The 17,448-nt window shown below is 38.9% G+C and overlaps 1 protein-coding gene across 1 annotated transcript; it reads right to left on the bottom strand.

Moving 5' to 3' along the window:
- Nucleotides 1-4,481: 4,481 nt before the first annotated feature.
- On the bottom strand, nt 4,482-11,199 carry LOC127881629 (uncharacterized). The gene is made up of 2 exons (XM_052429704.1): nt 9,386-11,199; nt 4,482-4,908 (listed from the first exon to the last, which is right to left on the bottom strand). Exon 1 carries the CDS (start codon nt 10,684-10,686, stop codon nt 9,982-9,984), a length of 705 nt encoding a protein of 234 aa, XP_052285664.1. The 5' UTR covers nt 10,687-11,199; the 3' UTR covers nt 4,482-4,908; nt 9,386-9,981.
- Between the last annotated feature and the right edge of the window lie 6,249 nt (nt 11,200-17,448).

Here is a 17,448-nt window from a genome sequence, read left to right as displayed (position 1 = left end):
TATTTCCCATTAGTTTACCATTATCAGGATCACAATATGTAGTGATATCATAATATAGACAACGAGATTGCATAAACGTGCAATATGCATGCTTTTAAAATACTTAACATGCTATATTGAACACAATATTTCAACGTAAAGACTGACAGCATAACAATTCCCATAAAACATAAAGTATTGTTTTTGTATGAATATAACATGGTTGTTCACATATAACATAAAACGTAAGCTATTGTATTTTTTAACACAACTTGGCTGGCAACATACAACATGTGGCTGTTGACATGACTTTGTGGCTTTCCACTTGAATTGTTGTGATGTGTCATTCTGCCATTTCGATCTGAACAAGGTCATTCATTTTCACCCGTCATAACATTCAAAGATTCAGAGGAAGTGTTGAACAAACCAGAAGGTATGTGAAGACTAGCACATCTAAGACAGTATGTAACTCTGAGCTTCTTAGGTTTGACTGGGGTCAATATGTTAACAATTGCTGCAACAGGCTGTGTTTCTGATTGGATGGTTTCATTTCCTCAAATTGCATCTGAAAAAAGAAAGACTCGTTACTGTAGATGTCAGTTTTTTTATTTTATTTTTATACCGATGCCAAATCAAGAACAAGCACAGCACTTGATTCAGAATGTTACAACTAATCTGATTTGAATCCATTGAGGCAATGTTGGTCCTGAGACTATTTATAAAATAATGATAGATAATACATAATTAAACTGGTTTGCAATCATGCACCAACATTTTGCTTTTGTCTCAAAATTTTGGTTTAATCACACTAGAAGAAATACTTTTTGAGTTTAGACTTGACATACAAATCCAACAGTTGGATGTACGTATGGACGAACAAATGTACATCTACATGCACTCAAACATCTCTGAACTTGGAAGCATGTAAAAACATCGACACGACAAGAACACTCACCTGAAGTTTGTTCTGCAAGATCTGTACAGACTAAGGGTCCTGTACCTTGGATATACCAGAATCTTGAGATGATGACTGCTGCTGATTCATGTGCTGTTATGATGTTCATAGACTGAGGGTTCCACACCATAGACATGTCAGAAACTCCAATGATGACTGCTGCTGGTTCATGTGCTGTTATGATGTTCATAGACTGAGGGTCATGTACCTTGGATATACCAGAATCTTGAGACGATGACTGCTGCTGGTGCATGTGCTGTTATGATGTTCATAGACTGAGGGTCCTGTACCTTGGATATACCAGAATCTTGAGATGATGACTGCTGCTGTTTCATGTGCTGTTATGATATTCATAGACTGAGTGTTCTGTACCTTGGATATACCAGAATCTTGAGATGATGACTGCTGCTGGTTCATGTGCTGTTATGATGTTCATAGACTGAGGGTTCCACACCATAGACATGTCAGAAACTCGAATGATGACTGCTGCTGGTTCATGTGCTGTTATGATGTTCATAGACTGAGGGTTCCACACCATAGACATGCCAGAAACTTGAATGATGACTGTTGCTGGTTCAAATGCTTCAAAAGCAAACCAACACTTTGCTATCCGGGTTTCTGCAATTAAGTTGGTCATGTGTTAATTTAGACAACAATTTTTAAGACTTTACTGGCATTTCATAAAAATTGTCAAGTATCAAAATGCGAGTTCAACCCTGGCAACACACTTAATACTCTCTGGAAAAAGCCATTATCTTTAAAAAATAGAGCTTTGTCATAGACGTGGCGAACACCCCCACATGAAGAGCTGATGAAAAGAACTTAAAATGCTGAATGTGTGAAACGCACCCGTGACCCCGTGACCTAGTTTTTGGCACGGCATGGCCCATGTTAGAACATTGCCTAGAGATCATCAAGATTAAACTTCTGACCAAGTTTGTTGAAACTTCTGACCAAGTTTGTTGAAGAGCGGATGATAAGTACTTGAAATAGAGAGCGGGCACCAAACTGAATGTGTAAAACGCATTAAATGACCCCATGACCTTGTTTTTGGCCCGGCATGGCCCATGTTCGATAATGGCCAAGAGATCATCTATAAAAAAACTTCTGACCAAGTTTGGTGAAGAGCGGATGATAAGTACTTGAAATTGAGAGCGGGCACCAACTGATTATGTAAAACGCACTAAGTGACCCTGTGACCTTGTTTTTGGCCCGGCATGGCCCATGTTCAATTGTTTCTTATAGATCATCTAAATAAAACATTTGACCAAGTTTGGTGAAGATTGGATGAAAAGTACTTTAATAAGAGAGCAGACAACATGCTGAATGTTTAAAACACACTAAGTGATACCATGCCCTAGGTTTTGATCCTGCATGACCCATATTAAAACTTGACCAAGACACCATCTAGATACAACTTCTGACAAAGTTTGGTGAAGATCAGATGAAAACAACCTGAATTAGAGAGCGAACACTTAATACGGATCGACCGTAAGACCGACAGCCAGACAAGTTCACTCCTATATACCCCCTAAACTAAAACATCACTGACCCCTCTTCGTAATTCAATGTTATTTTAAGAATTATACTTACAGTTGACATGGAAAATGATTTTGTAAAGAGTGAAAGAGTCAGATATGTTGGTACCTGCTGATAAATTGTTTGCTGTTGTTGTTGTTGTGGTTTTGAGTTTTAATATAACTCTAGATGTAAAATTCAAAATGCAAATTTGATGGTTAAACTTGAAATTTGTGCACTTTCTTCAAATTTCTTTATAAGATAAAGTAGTGTGTGGCTGAACCCTTAAACTTAGATTAGATAAACTGGTCAATTAATTGAAGAGCAGAAACCCCAGTTTGTATTGGGTTTTACCTATTGGGTATTTGTGAAAGCTTTATTGCATCAAAAGGTTTAGGCTATTACAACTGGATCTCCTGAATGCTTTGCCACAGTGGCCCCTTTTGCAATGGCAAGGTGACTTACCTATTGAGATGCAGAGTTTGATAATGTGAACATCGCTCACTTGGCTTGAACTTGTGAGTATAAGACCTCTGTGAACAGATAGAAAGACCTTAGGGCATCCCAGGAATGTGTCCCTGTAAACCAAATAATTCAATGCATTTTGAAATGGCATCAGTTGTATAAGAAGTCAATCAATGTTGTTTGAGTAAAAAAATATTTAAGAAATAAATTATGTTTGAAAGATCTTGATACAAATGGGATATACTGAGCCCTGTAAATGCAATACAAATGGCGGCTATTATAAATATTTAACACTTTCATAAATGATTTGTTTAAGTTAGCAGCCAGGATAGAGTTATATCAATATTAAACACACCCAAACTGTTGAAATTGAAATTTGGAATGAAACACTGCACATTATAAATGATTAATTACATTACCAACCTACCTTATTGACGAGGTTATCTTGGCCCCTGGCCAAGAAAGTATGGAGCCCCAGGTTCAGTGTGGCTCCACCCTGCGGGTAGGACTAGTTGAGCATTTGCCCCAAGGTTCTGGGCCAGGAAGTGTCACTGGGCGTCTGGGCCCAGCTGACCAGACAGCCTGTTGTTCAGCTAGGTACCGATCTTTGATTGCATGGGTTCCTGAAGGAACAGGCTCTTAAAACAAAATCCAGGAATTTTAATAAATATTGAAAATTAATGAAGAAAATAATTTTGAAATGAGCTGAAGGCTTTTACATAATTATTTTACAAAAATTAAATATAATTAAACAATTCTATTAAAGCAGATTTTTCTGCAAGGATAAACAATTGGTTCAGGGGCTGAATTTCAGTCGAATATATACAAAACTTAATGCCCTGACCTTCTATGATTAAAATTGATATTAGATCAAGTGCTATTTGCATTTATTTACTAAGTGTGATCAATTTAAAAGCACATAATTCCCATTTGATGCTAGGAACATTTCAGTCTCATTAAATACTGATGTTAACTGTAGTATATGAGCCTTATTCTCGGAAAATAGGGCTTAATGTATGTGCAGTCTGCACAGGCTAATCTGGGATGACACTTTAATAGGACTTAATGTATGTGCAGTCTGCACAAGCTAATCTGGGATGACACTTTAATAGGACTTATTGTATGTGCAGTCTGCACAGGCTAATCTGGGATGACACTTTAATAGGGCTTAATGTATGTGCAGTCTGCACAGGCTAATCTCGGATGACGCTTTAATAGGACTTAATGTATGTGCAGTCTGCACAGGCTAATCTGAGATGACACTTTAATAGGGCTTAATGTATGTGCAGTCTGCACAGGCTAATCTGGGATGACAATTTAATAGAACTTAATGTAGGTGCAGTCTGCACAGGCTAATCTGGGATGACAATTTAAAAGAACTTAATGTAGGTGCAGTCTGCACAGGCTAATCTGGGATGACAATTTAAGCACATACATGAAGCTGCATATCCCAGAACACCGCTAAGATACTACTTATTGTTCTTGTTGCTGCTGCTGCTGCGACTGGGCCATAGACAGAGATGGAGCAAGTCCTGACGCTGAAGTCGCCACCCCAAACCTGAGAATTGCCGACAACAACTGTTGTTGAAAGGTTTCAATCGCATACTGCTCTCCAGGTCTAAGGTTCCCTTTATTAGAGAACAACATATCCAGGTCAGTCACATTAACGGACGTATCACGCAACGCCTGCTCTACCTCTTGGATAAGATCGTTTCAGTTCGAGCGACTTGTCCGGCCTAATTTGTCGAAGCCCATCATCCAATTGTTGCTAAGCGACATCGATGCTGAGACGGAAGTCGAACTCACCAAGGCTCTGCTGTTGGAAGTGTTGATGTACCCAACATGGGAGGAGATATTGATAGGAGGCTTGGTAGTATTACGCAAGACGTCTTCGTGCTGAATTTCTTAAGCGATTGTAGTATTTGTGCAAGAAGGAGGTTGTCATAGACTTTCACTTCAATGACGTTTGTCATGTTTGCTAGTTAAGTTCACTGAAAAGGAAATGGAAAGTAAACTAAAACCGGATTGTTTAGTGACACATGAATATGCCTTGCAACACCTTACCTTACAGACCTGTTTTTTAAATGCCAAACATTGTGCCTATAATTGATATTTAGAATATTGCAATTAATACTAATAATTTCCACTAATTAGAACTCAGAATAACGTAGTATCAATGTATTACGCGCACCAACTTGAAATTGGAATTTTTGTGTTTGTAGCAAGGTGTAATATTTATTTTTTGTAAATCAAAAACAGGCATTACTTGAGCAATTTAGAATGTGAGACTGTACGCCTTTAATTGTGTTACTATAGAACTTTAAATGTGAGACTACATAATTTTAAATGTGATACTCAGCAACTTAAAATGTGAATCAACACAACTTTAAATGTTACAATCTGCATATTTAAGTGTGAGTCTGCACACCTTTAAATGTGACAGTTTATGACTTATACCTGAGACTTAACAACTTTAAATGTGTGACAATACAACTGTATGGCATTTAATAAGAAACAATAGATGCGAGTTCAAAATAGTTACTAAGTGAAATAAGCAAACTAGAGCTTTGTCACAGACGTGACGAATACCCCCACATGCCGCATTGACAAATAACATTTTGCATGTCATCTTCACAAAAAACAGCGGACACCATGCTCAATTTTTAAAACGCACTAAGTAACCCCTTGACCTAGTTTTTGACCAAGAAAGGCCCATGTTCTAACTTGGCCTTAAGATCATCTCCATAAAACTTCTGACCAAGTTTGGTAAAGATCGAATGTAAACTACTTGAATTAGAGAGCGGACACCATGCTGAATGTTAAAAATTGCACAAAGTGACCCAGTGACCTAGTTTTAGGCCCGGAATGGCCCATGCTCAAACTTGTCCTAGAGATCATTTAGATAAAACTTGTGACCAAGATTGGTGAGGATTGGATGACAACTACTTGAATTAGAGAGCGGACAACATGGTGAGGTTTAAAACGCACTAAGATACCCCGCGACCTAGTTTTTGACCCGGCATGTCCCATATTCAAACTTTACCTAGACATCATCTAGATACAACTTCTGACCAAGTTTGGTGAAGATTGGATAAAAACTACTTGAATTAGAGAGCGGACAACATGTTGTGGTTTAAAACACACTAAATGACCCCGTGACTTAGTTTTTTACCCGGCATGGCCCATGTTCGAACTTGACCTACACATCATCTAGTTACAACTTCTGACCAAGTGTGGTGAAGATCGGATTTAAACTACTTGAAATAGAGAGCGGACACCATGCTCAATGTGTAAAACGTATTAAGTGACTCTGTGACCTAGTTTTTGATCTGGCATGGCCCATGTTCGAACTTGGCCTTCAGATCATCTAGATAAAACTTCTGACCAAGTTTGGTGAAGATCGTATGAAAACTACTTGAGTAAGAGAGAGGACACCATGTTGAATGTTAAAAAACGCACTAAGTGACCCCGTGGCCTAGTTTTTGACCTGGCAAGGCCCATGTTCAAACTTGGCCATAAGATCATTTAGATGCAACTTCTGACAAAGTTTGGTGAAGATCGGATGAAAACTACTTGAATTAGAGAGCGGACAACATGCTGAATGTTTAAAACTCACTAAGTGACCCTGTGACCTAGTTTTTGACCCGGCAAGGCCCATGTTCGAACTTGGCCTAGACATCATGTAGATACAACTTCTGACCAAGTTTGGTGAAGATCGGATGAAAACTACTTGAATTAGAGAGCGGACACTTAATACGGACCGACAAATAGACCGACAGACTGACTGACCGACAGACAAGTTCACTCCTATATACCCCCCTAAACTTTGTTTGTGGGGGTATAATAAAGCCAGTTATTCTGATAAAAAACCTTATATGCTATAACTAGGGGCTAGCTCTGAGTTTTTTTTAACCATTTTTGGATTGGGACAATACGTAAACAAGAGGGCCATGATGGCCATGTATCGCTCCACTGTTTTTTTATGCGAAAAAAACGTGCAATGCGCATGGGTTGAAATGTACTCAAGCATGTGACTTTCTCTTTCTATCCCTCGTCCCACTGAGCGCTTAAAGTTGGAAGGGTGAGCATTTTTATATATGGAAAAAGTTACTACCGTGTTAACTAAACAGACACAAAAGCCAGGGAATTGTTGCACAGGTCCTTTGCTTATAACGTAGGTACATTAATTTTATCTCTCCAAAAGATATTGTCGTTTTTTCTACTTCAAATATTTTTAGATGCTGAAGATCAAATCTATTCATTTGATTTGAAACAGATTCACATGACCCATATGAATCAAAATGCCTTAACCCTTTACCAAACGACACATTTTGGACTTTCCCAATTTGAAAGAGGTTGCAGACGACAATTAAATTGTAATGGAATCTGAAGGAAATGATCAGGTAGGGTAGAAATAATTGTGATAAAAGGAGAAATTGCTTATCTGCAGCAATTTCTCCTTTTATCACAATTATTTATAAAGTCGTCAGCTACAAAACTGTAAAATCATGTTAGTGTTTGGCAAAGAGTTAATAATCTCTGGTTCCTTCTTAAGAGCCTTTCACACATTTATAACAAATACAAAAGTAGCATCTTTCTTTGTAAAGCATCATCTCAAAATATAACAAGGGCTGTTTGTAAAACATGCATGCCCCCCATATGGGCTGTCAGTTGAAGTGGCAGCCATTGTGTTAATACGTTATTTGTCAATGTGACCTTGACCTTTGACCTAATGACCTAAAAATCAATAGGGGTCATCTGCGAGTCATGATCAATGTACCTATGAAGTTTCATGATCCTAGGCATAAGCGTTCTTGAGTTATCATCTGGAAACAATTTTACTATTTCGGGTCACCGTGACTTTGACCATTGTACTAGTGACCTGAAAATCAATAGGGGTCATCTGCGAGTCATGATCAATGTATCTATGAAGTTTCATGACCCTAGGCATAAGCGTTCTTGAGTTATCATCCGGAAACCATTTTATTATTTCGGGTCATTGTGACCTTGACCTTTGACCTAGTGACCTGAAAATCAATAGGGGGGTCATCTGCGAGTCATGAACAAATGTGGTAGAGGACTATTAGATATCACTACATACCAAATTTAGTAGCCCTAGGCTCTATAATTATGAACAAGAAGATTTTTAAAGTTTGCACAAAATAGGCCTTATTAAAGCATATGTTTATTTTTGTGACTCCCGGGGCAGGATCAAATTTGTTCCCAGGGGCATAATTTGAAGAAACTAAGTAGAGACCTATTAGATGTCACTACAAACCGAATTTGGTAGAAATAGGCCCAATAGTTGTGGACGAGAAGATTTTTAAAGTTTGCACAAAATGGGACCAATATAAGCATATGTTCAATTTTGTGACCCCTGGGGAACAGTCAAATTTGATCCCAGGGGCATAATTTGAACAAACTTGGTAGAGGACTATTAGATGTCATTACATAGCAAATTTGGTAGCCCTACGCCATACGGTTATGGACAAGAAGATTTTTAAAGTTTGCACAAAACAGGCCTCATATAAGCAAATTTTCAATTTTTTGACCCCCCGGGGCAGGGTCAAATTTGACCCCAGGGGCATAATTTGACGAAACTTGGTAGAGGATTATAAGATGTCACTACATACAAAATTTAGGAGCCCTAGGCCCTATGGTTATGGACAGGAAGATTTCTAAAGTTTTCACAAAATAGGCCTTATATAAGCAAATTTTCAATTTTTGACCCCCCAGGGCAGGGTCAAATTTAACCCCAGGATCAATATTTTGAACAAATTTGGAAGAGGTTCACCCCAGGAACATTCCTGAGAAATTTCATCAGAATTGGACCAGTTGTTTAGGAGAAGAAGATGCTTAAATAAAAAGTTTATGCACGGATGGACGCACGGACGCACGCACGACGAACACAGGACCATGACATAAGCCCCGCTGGCCTGTTGCCAGTGGAGCTAAAAATCCTAGTGTTTTGAATTAAATTGGGAAAATGGTTGTAGTTTTTGCTAAACATAATTTAAAAATTGATAATAAGTGCTATCAAGATAAATTGCACTAAGGTTCAACTTATAGAGCTGCATAAGGAAACAAACTCAATTTGTAACCTATTAAAACATTGTTTGGGGTCCTTGAATTGAGAACTTTAGCCAGTAATTATGGAAAAAATAAACTGTTTAAGATTAGGAATGGGACTTAATTTTGGCCCCCATTTCGACAAAATGAATAACACTGTATGATCTCACCTGAAGCTCAAGAAGCTGAGCTGATATGCTGGCCTCGGTGATATTGCCAAAGGCTGAAATTGAGTTCTGATTTACTCAATGTTGCAATCTATCAAAACATTCTTTTTCTTCCGGGAAACCATGAATTGAGAACTTAAGCCAGTAATCATGGATAGAGACTTTATGAGATAAGAATTGGGCTGAATTTCGGCCCCAATTTCAACAAATAATTAACACTGTAAGGTCTCACCTGAAGCACAAGAAGCTGAGATGACATGCTGGCCTTGCTGATATTGGTAAGAGCCGAGTTTGAGTTCTGCTTTCTTCAGGTTGAGAGTCGAAGGGCGTACTGGACCACACAACAAAACTGCTGTTATTTTTCAAAGCCTTCTCTTGCAACAATTCAATGCGAGGCCTTTTGGGCTCGGAGTGCTAAGTGCTCATAACAGAAACCAGACGTGTTCACTTTAAGCACCTTGTTCACAATAGTGGGCGTAATTTGCGTCTGTGGCACTACCCATGGATGTATGGATCTCTTAGTGTTTACAACAAAGTCTTTACTGCCTTTCTGTGTCAGCATGGATGTATTGTGCTCTGCGTGTTTACAACCAAGTCTTTACTGCCTTTCTGTGTCAGCATGGATGTATTGTGCTCTAGGTGTTTACATCCAAGTCATTACTGCCTTTCTCTGTCAGCATGGATGTATCATGCTCTGAGTTCACAGCAAAGTCATTACTGCCTTTTTGTGTCAACAAGGATGTATTGTGCTCTGTTTTCACAACCAAGTCATAACTGCCTTTCTGTGTCAGCATGGCTGTATTGTGCTCTGTGTTCACAGCCAAGTCATTACTGCCTTTCTGTGTCAGAATGGGTGTATTGTGCTCTGTGTTCACAGCAGTCATTACTGTTTTTCTGTGTCAGCAAGGATGTATTGTGCTCTGTTTTCACAACCAAGTCATAACTGCCTTTCTGTGTCAGCATGGCTGTATTGTGCTCTGTGTTCACAGCCAAGTCATTACTGCCTTTCTGTGTCAGCATGGATGTATCATGCTCTGAGTTCACAGCCAAGTCTTTACTGCCTTTCTGTGTCGACAAGGATGTATTGTGCTCTGTGTTCACAACCAAGTCATAACTGCCTTTCTGTGTCAGCATGGATGTATTGTGCTCTGAGTTCACAGTAAAGTCATTACTGCCTTTCTGTGTCAGCAAGGATGTATTGTGCTCTGTGTTCACAACCAAGTCATAACTGTCTTTCTGTGTCAGCATGGATGTATTGTGCTCTGTGTTCACAGCAAAGTCATTACTGCCTTTCTGTGTCAGCATGGATGTATTGTGCTCTGTGTTCACAGCAAAGTCATTACTGCCTTTCTGTGTCAGCATGGATGTATTGTGCTCTGTGTTCACAGCAAAGTCATTACTGCCTTTCTGTGTCAGCATGGGTGTATCGTGTTCTGTGTTCACAGCCAAGTCATTACTGCCTTTCTCTGTCAGCATGGCTGTATCGTGTTCTGTGCTCACAGCCAAGTCATTACTGCCTTTCTGTGTCAGCATAGATATATCTTGCTCTGGGTGTTCACAACCAAGTCATTACTGCCTTTCTGTGTCAGCATGGATGTATTGTGCGCTGAGAGTTCACAGCATAGTCATTACTGCCTTTCTGTGTCAGCATGGATATATCTTACTCTGGGTGTTCACAGCATAATCATTACTGCTTTCTGTGTCAGCATGGATATATCGTGCTCTGTGTGTTCACAGCATAGTCATGACTGCCATTCTGTTTCAGCATGGATGTATTGTGCTGTGTTCACAGCCAAGTCATTACTGCCTTTCTGTGTCAGCATGGGTGTATCATGTTCTGTTCTCACAGCCAAGTCATTACTGCCTTTCTGTGTCAGCATGGATGTATTGTGCTCTGGGTGTTCACGACCAAGTCATTACTGCCTTTCTGTGTCAGCATGGATGTATCGTGCTCTGGGTGTTCACAGCATAGTCATTACTGCCTTCCTGTGTCAGCATATATATATCTTGCTATGGGTGTTCACAGCATAGTCATTACTGCCTTTCTGTGTCAGCATGGATGTATTGTGATGTGTGTGTTCACAGCATAGTCATTACTGCCTTTCTGTGTCAGCAGGGATGTATCCTGCTTTGGGTGTTCACAACCAGGTCATTACTGCCTTTCTGTGTCAGCATGGATGTATTGTGCTCTGGGTGTTCACTGCATAGTCATTACTTCCTTTCTGTGTCAGCAGGGATGTATCGTGCTCTGGGTGTTCACAACCAAGTCATTACTTCCTTTCTGTGTCAGCATGGATGTATTGTGCTCTGGGTGTTCACTGCATAGTCATTACTGCCTTCCTGTGTCAGCATGGATGTAGCGTGCTCTGGGTTTGCACAACCAAGTAATTACTGCCTTTCTGTGTCAGCATGGATGTAGCGTACTCTGGGTGTTCACAACCAAGTCATTACCGCCTTTCATTGTCAGCATGGATGTATCGTACTCTGGGTATTCACAACCAAGTCATTATTGCCTTTCTTTGTCAGTAACATTGCCAAAAGTCCGTTCTATTATGATATTTTGGCCACTGTGAGGACAATTTGGGGCAGTCCGTAACCCTACTGTTGTCCAAACTATCAACAGCAGATGTTTCCCACTAGGAAAGCTTACGCTTTATTTGTTCCTTGATTTTCTCCCGTTCAATTTCTGTTTGTCCCATAAAGATTGGAGAAAGTTATTGAACTTTTTATTCTTCATGATATTTGTTGTGATTTCCAACAGCAACAACTGACTGTTAGCGTTAGCATAACTACTGCTATAACTGTTCGTGTCTGTAACACTCGTCCCTTTCAGGCCCACGCGGAACTCTAGCTTTACAAAACTACCCAGGCTTATGTTTGGAAAACGTGACATGGGCATTGCGTTTGTTCAGAACAGAATCATGCTCAGAATTTCCTGCAGAAAGGAGTTGTTCGACGATGCTGACTTTTTGAGGCAGGAGGTCAAGGGGGAGGAGTTAGAAGTCAAGGGAGGGGTAGGGTCATTCTGGACTGGGGCTCCTGCAGGCGGGACTGGTGCCGTTGCTGGGCCAACTCGATATCAATGCTGGTGCTCTGCTGAAAACAACAACAGCACAGTGGTTGATAGGAACTTGTAACAAATTATATTACAATCTATAACTAGAAATGGCGCGGCAAAGGCCGACGCGTATCCCCACGCCGAATGTTTGACCTAGGTGTGCCCCAGGGTTGGTAATGGGGCCATGCATAGCTGAGATTGACCGTATTGTCATAAGAGAAGTTCATCATGAATTAGAAGTGAATTGGTGTAGAAATGAAGAAGTTATAGTAAAAGGCAATTTTGGGTGGGTGTGGTCTATGTGGGCGGGGCCCCAGGGTTGGTAATGGGGCCATGCATAGTTGAGATTGACCGTATTGTCATAAGAGAGGTTCAGTATCAATTTGAAGTGAATCGGTGTAGAAATGAAGAAATTATAGTAAAAGGCAATTTTGGGTGGGTGTGGTCTATGTGGGCGGGGCGCCCCAGGGTTGGTAATGGGGCCATGCATAGTTGAGATTGACTGTATTGTCATAAGAGAAGTTCAATATCAATTTGAAGTGAATCGGTGTAGAAATGAAGAAAGTATAGTAAAGGCAATTTTGGGTGGGTGTGGTCTATGTGGGCGGGGCCCCAGGGTTGGTTATGGGGCCATGCAAAGTTGAGATTGACCCTAATGTCATAAGAGAAGTTCAGTATCAATTTGAAGTGAATCCGTGTAGAAATGAAAAAAATATAGTAAATGGAATTTTTTGGTGGGTGTGGCCTATGTGGGCGGGCGCCCCAGGGTTGGGATTGGGGCCATGCATAGTTGTGATTGACCCTAATGTCATAACAAAAGTTCAGTATCAATTTGAAGTGAATCCGTGTAGAAATGAAAAAAATATAGTAAATGGAAATTTTTAGTGGGTGTGGCCTATGTGGGCGGGGCGCCCCAGGGTTGGGAATGGGGCCATGCATGGTTGAGATTGACCGTATTGTCATAAGGGAGGTCCAGTATCAATTGAAGTGAATCGGTGTAGAAATAAAGAAGTAAATGTAAAATAACCTAAAAAAATGAGTGATAATTTCTGACGCGGCCCCACCCCAACCGCTATAACTTTTGACAGACAGACAGACAGACAGACAGACAGACGGACGGACGGACGGCGGAGATAACCACAATATCCCCACCTTTTTTTTCAAAAGCGTGGGGATAACAAACTATGCCTCTTGACTGGCTGTGAAGGTTTTCAACAACATGAATTTCTAATCTGGCATTTTATTGGTTCCTTGTCCTTAATAGCATGAACATAAATACAAATAAGTCATTTTGTATTAAAACAAGAACAGTGTTGGCTAATGCTATACTTATCTGTACATTTATATCTATTATCTTTACTCCATTTTCAGAGATGTATTTTCATAAGCCAATATGCGGATCACTAATGTTAGAAAGTGTCGTCCCAGATTAGCATGTGAAATTCACATAAGCTAATAAGGGAGGGTACTTTCTGACTAGACTGGATTTTCATAAAGAGGATTATTTGTTCAATGAAAAATACCTTTAAGAGGAAAGAGTTGTCCATGATTAGCCTGTGTGGACTGCACAGGCTAATATGTGACAACAATTTAAGCACATGCATTAGGCCCCATTTTTCCACATCACAGCTTATTTATCTATTAGCCAATTTTTTGCTGCATAACAAAAAGAAGAAAAACCATCTGGTTAAAAATTTAATATTTTTTAATTGTACTTATTCTTTTAATCACATTACTTTTAAAATGCCATTAGATATGTTTTATTGTTAATATATGTTTCAATAAATGAGAGGGCAACACTATTAATATTTAATAATAATATTAATGTCTCACCAACGTTGCAAAAAAACACACAAACATATTATTTTACCATGCCTTTACAGATCTTTTATGGTTAAAATAGTCAATCAACATGTAAGTTGTAAGACATAATAAAATAAATAAAACATTAAACAACTTAAGGGCAACAACTCACTGCTGGTGCAGATCTACAGTTCTCTCCCTTGTTAGTTTCAGCTACAATGTCCTTCATGTTGCAATACGAGGACATGTAAAGGTTGTGTCACCCTCACATCGCTGGACTTTGATTTGACTGAGCCTTTCACTACTCCTTTGTCTTCTGTGCTTAGCAGATGCTGTAACATTGAGAAACCAATATGAAGTCTTTTGAACTAGTAAATTAGTAATACACCAGCAATTTTTTTGCCAAAGTGAAAAAAGTATCTGTACCACACCAATGAGGAAAATTAGCGTAATAATATCAAACATCAGGAAAATTCTATCTTTTAATTTGGGAATTATAGGTCTTTTTAACTTCATGGAACTTAATTGCACAAATCCAATAAAAAAATATTCTTTGACATGCGTTTTTGTTGAAATGTTAGTTTCAATGCTAATTTTATTCGTCCACTTGCATATAAGGAAGTGCCTATTAGGTGTACTTTATAAAGATGGAAAGAAAAGGCTTTTTTTTCACATACACCTTGGAGTAATTATGTTACAGGCCATTTGCCCTTAATAACTATCATATTACAATACTAGTTTGCCTGTACTTTGTTGACGCCTATAAATCTATATTTTCACAGTTACCAATAACAAAACAATATTTTGTCCAAGTTATTTTAAACATTAACTGTGCTTGATATGATATTTAGTGAACAAAATACCGCTCGAAATTTTCAATTTTGTGAAAAAATAAGAAGCCAACTCTTTACAAATGGCAAACTATGTTAAATTGGGAAATTTTGAGCTACTATTAGAATTGCTCAATACATGTATGTATGTTAAATTTGCATTTATATGTACACCATTGTCTCAATACCAGTTTTTAATCATAGTGGTTTTTTATACCATATTTGTTCTAATCAGAATTTACAAATACCAACAGACTGGAGGCAGACTAAACTTGAGCCATATTCATGACAACTGGGCTTAATGAATATGTTTAGGACGACATTAGCCTGTGCAGTCCATTCGCTAACTTGAGATGACACTTTCCACCAAGACAAGATTTTTGTATAGAAACAATTTCTTTAAAGCGAAAATTTCCTCAAAAAATGGAAAGCATTATCCCTGATAATTCTGAGTGCGCACTGCACAGGCTAATCTGTGGATGGTACATAACACGCATTAAGCACCCTTTTCCCATAACAAGGCTCACCTGGTATCATCTTGTACAACTCTGTAACAGACTGTAGGGGGATTTACTTTGAGCCTCATTCCGAGAAAACAGGGCTTTATAAATTGTGCACTGAGTGTCTGCCCAGATAAGCCTATACAGCCACACAGGCTTATCAGGGACAACACTTTCCGCTAGACAAATTTGTTTTACTTTACCTTAAATTGGGAATTTTAGGAAGTTGTTTGGGAAAAATACATAGTTCCAGCATTTGATATGGGGCCTATTTTGGCTCCTATAATTGACAAAAAAACAATAGCACAGTATACACATAAAGAACGTAACACCTCCTTGCAAACAGGCTCTATAGAACCAAGGCATTCAAAGCTTAACTAATTATCTCACAACTTTATACAAACTCAACACTGTAAACATGATAAATAAAAGAAAAGACACAATTTTAACTTCTATGAAATCATATCATATTCTTGTCCACTTCATATTTAGCATTTTTAATACAGAGGTAACACTGTAAAACCATTAATATGCGTTTGGGGCAATTTTTTGTTGATTTTAAGTTGTTACCGATCCACAAATTTATCACAAACACACGGGAAATGAACTGACACAAATTTCTCATTATTTTTCCAAACTGAGTAATCCACACATTTACAAATAATATGTCCATGAAAAACTTGTGTAATCACCAAAATTTGATGAGGAGGAATATCTGATATTATTTTGCAATATACAAACAATTTAAGAGGATATTTTACCATATGTAATATACAAACAATTTAAGAGGATATTTTACCATATGTACGATATACAAACAATTTAAGAGGAATTTTTACCTTATGTAAATTCATTATGTTCTTTACCTCATCTTTTTGCATTCTTGATAAACAGGAAATACACAAGACACCCAGTCCTGGTGTATTTATGGTCTGTAAAATGGACCCATACGAAATAAGTGCATTACATGTATTACAATTACAGTGCTTTCAACAGGAATTTTTTCAGACGCCCCGGGGCCATGGGGGGGAGGGCTGCACCCTACATATGTGGGTTTGTTTTTTTCAGAGTGAAATGACATTATGACGGTGCGTTAGACTCTTCAATAAAAACCAATTTTTCTAGTAAAATTCATTTTAATTAGTAATTACTACCTGATATCATATGCTATTTACTCCGATTAGGATCGTAATTCATCCGGAATTTCTGTCCGAGGAATCCCACACTTTTCATAAACCCGTCAGGTAGGTCAGAACGGTCACATAGTGCCGTGTAGCCGTACAACCAAAACGGGACATTACCCAGAATCCACTCTTATTCCAATAAAAAATATGAAATATTAGGCGAAGAGCGGGTGGGAGGGGGACTTACCGATATCAGGTAAGTAATTACTAATTAAAATGAATTTTACTAGAAAAATTGTTTTAATAGCTTAATTACGTTACCTGATATCATATGCTGAATTTGCAGCTGAGGCGGGAAGGTTCGTGAAAATCTCCCCATCACAGCGGAACCCATATCTCGGGTTCTCAGCTACTCTTCGTTATTACGGTATTAAACTTAATTCACGGAATAAGCGTAATATACCTATGCCGTAGAAGATACTACCGTTTGTGCAACCACAAGTGGGCCCAACAAATACAAGTTGTCCGTTGGCACTCCAGAGAACGAAGAATAAACAGATGAAAAAGTGGTCTGATTCCTCCAGAAAGCAGCTTGAAGCACGTCAGAGAGTGGGGTATGATTAATATATGCCCATGAAGCCGACATTGCTCATAATTCATGCGGTCTAATCTTAAAAAAGGGATGAATCCCTTGAAGAAAGAGAAAGAGTAAGCCCTTTTTATAGTCGAGGCTACCCAACGGAAATAGAAGCCGCAGACACCTCGCCCCCCCCCCTTTTAAGGGAATGAGAGTCTCTGCGAGAACGCTCGAATAGACTTAACTCTACTAAGATAGAACTTCAAAGACCTGACAGGGCAGAGGAGTCTATCTTCATCTTCATTACCACAAGTTCTAGAAAGACTTGGGACTTGAAGGTTTAGAAGCCATAGAGGGGAGTTGATTTTAGTCAAGGAATCCTGGTCTGCCAAACAAGGTGACA

Source organism: Dreissena polymorpha, chromosome 1 (genome assembly GCF_020536995.1).
Source record: "Dreissena polymorpha isolate Duluth1 chromosome 1, UMN_Dpol_1.0, whole genome shotgun sequence".
NCBI classification, from domain to species: domain Eukaryota; kingdom Metazoa; phylum Mollusca; class Bivalvia; order Myida; family Dreissenidae; genus Dreissena; species Dreissena polymorpha.
This window is presented reverse-complemented; position numbering and strand designations above follow the sequence as displayed.

Bases quoted from the DNA above. Each gene is read 5' to 3' on its own strand.
- LOC127881629 (XM_052429704.1), bottom strand. From the start codon at position 10,686: ATGCTGACACAGAAAGGCAGTAATGACTTGGCTGTGAGCACAGAACAC.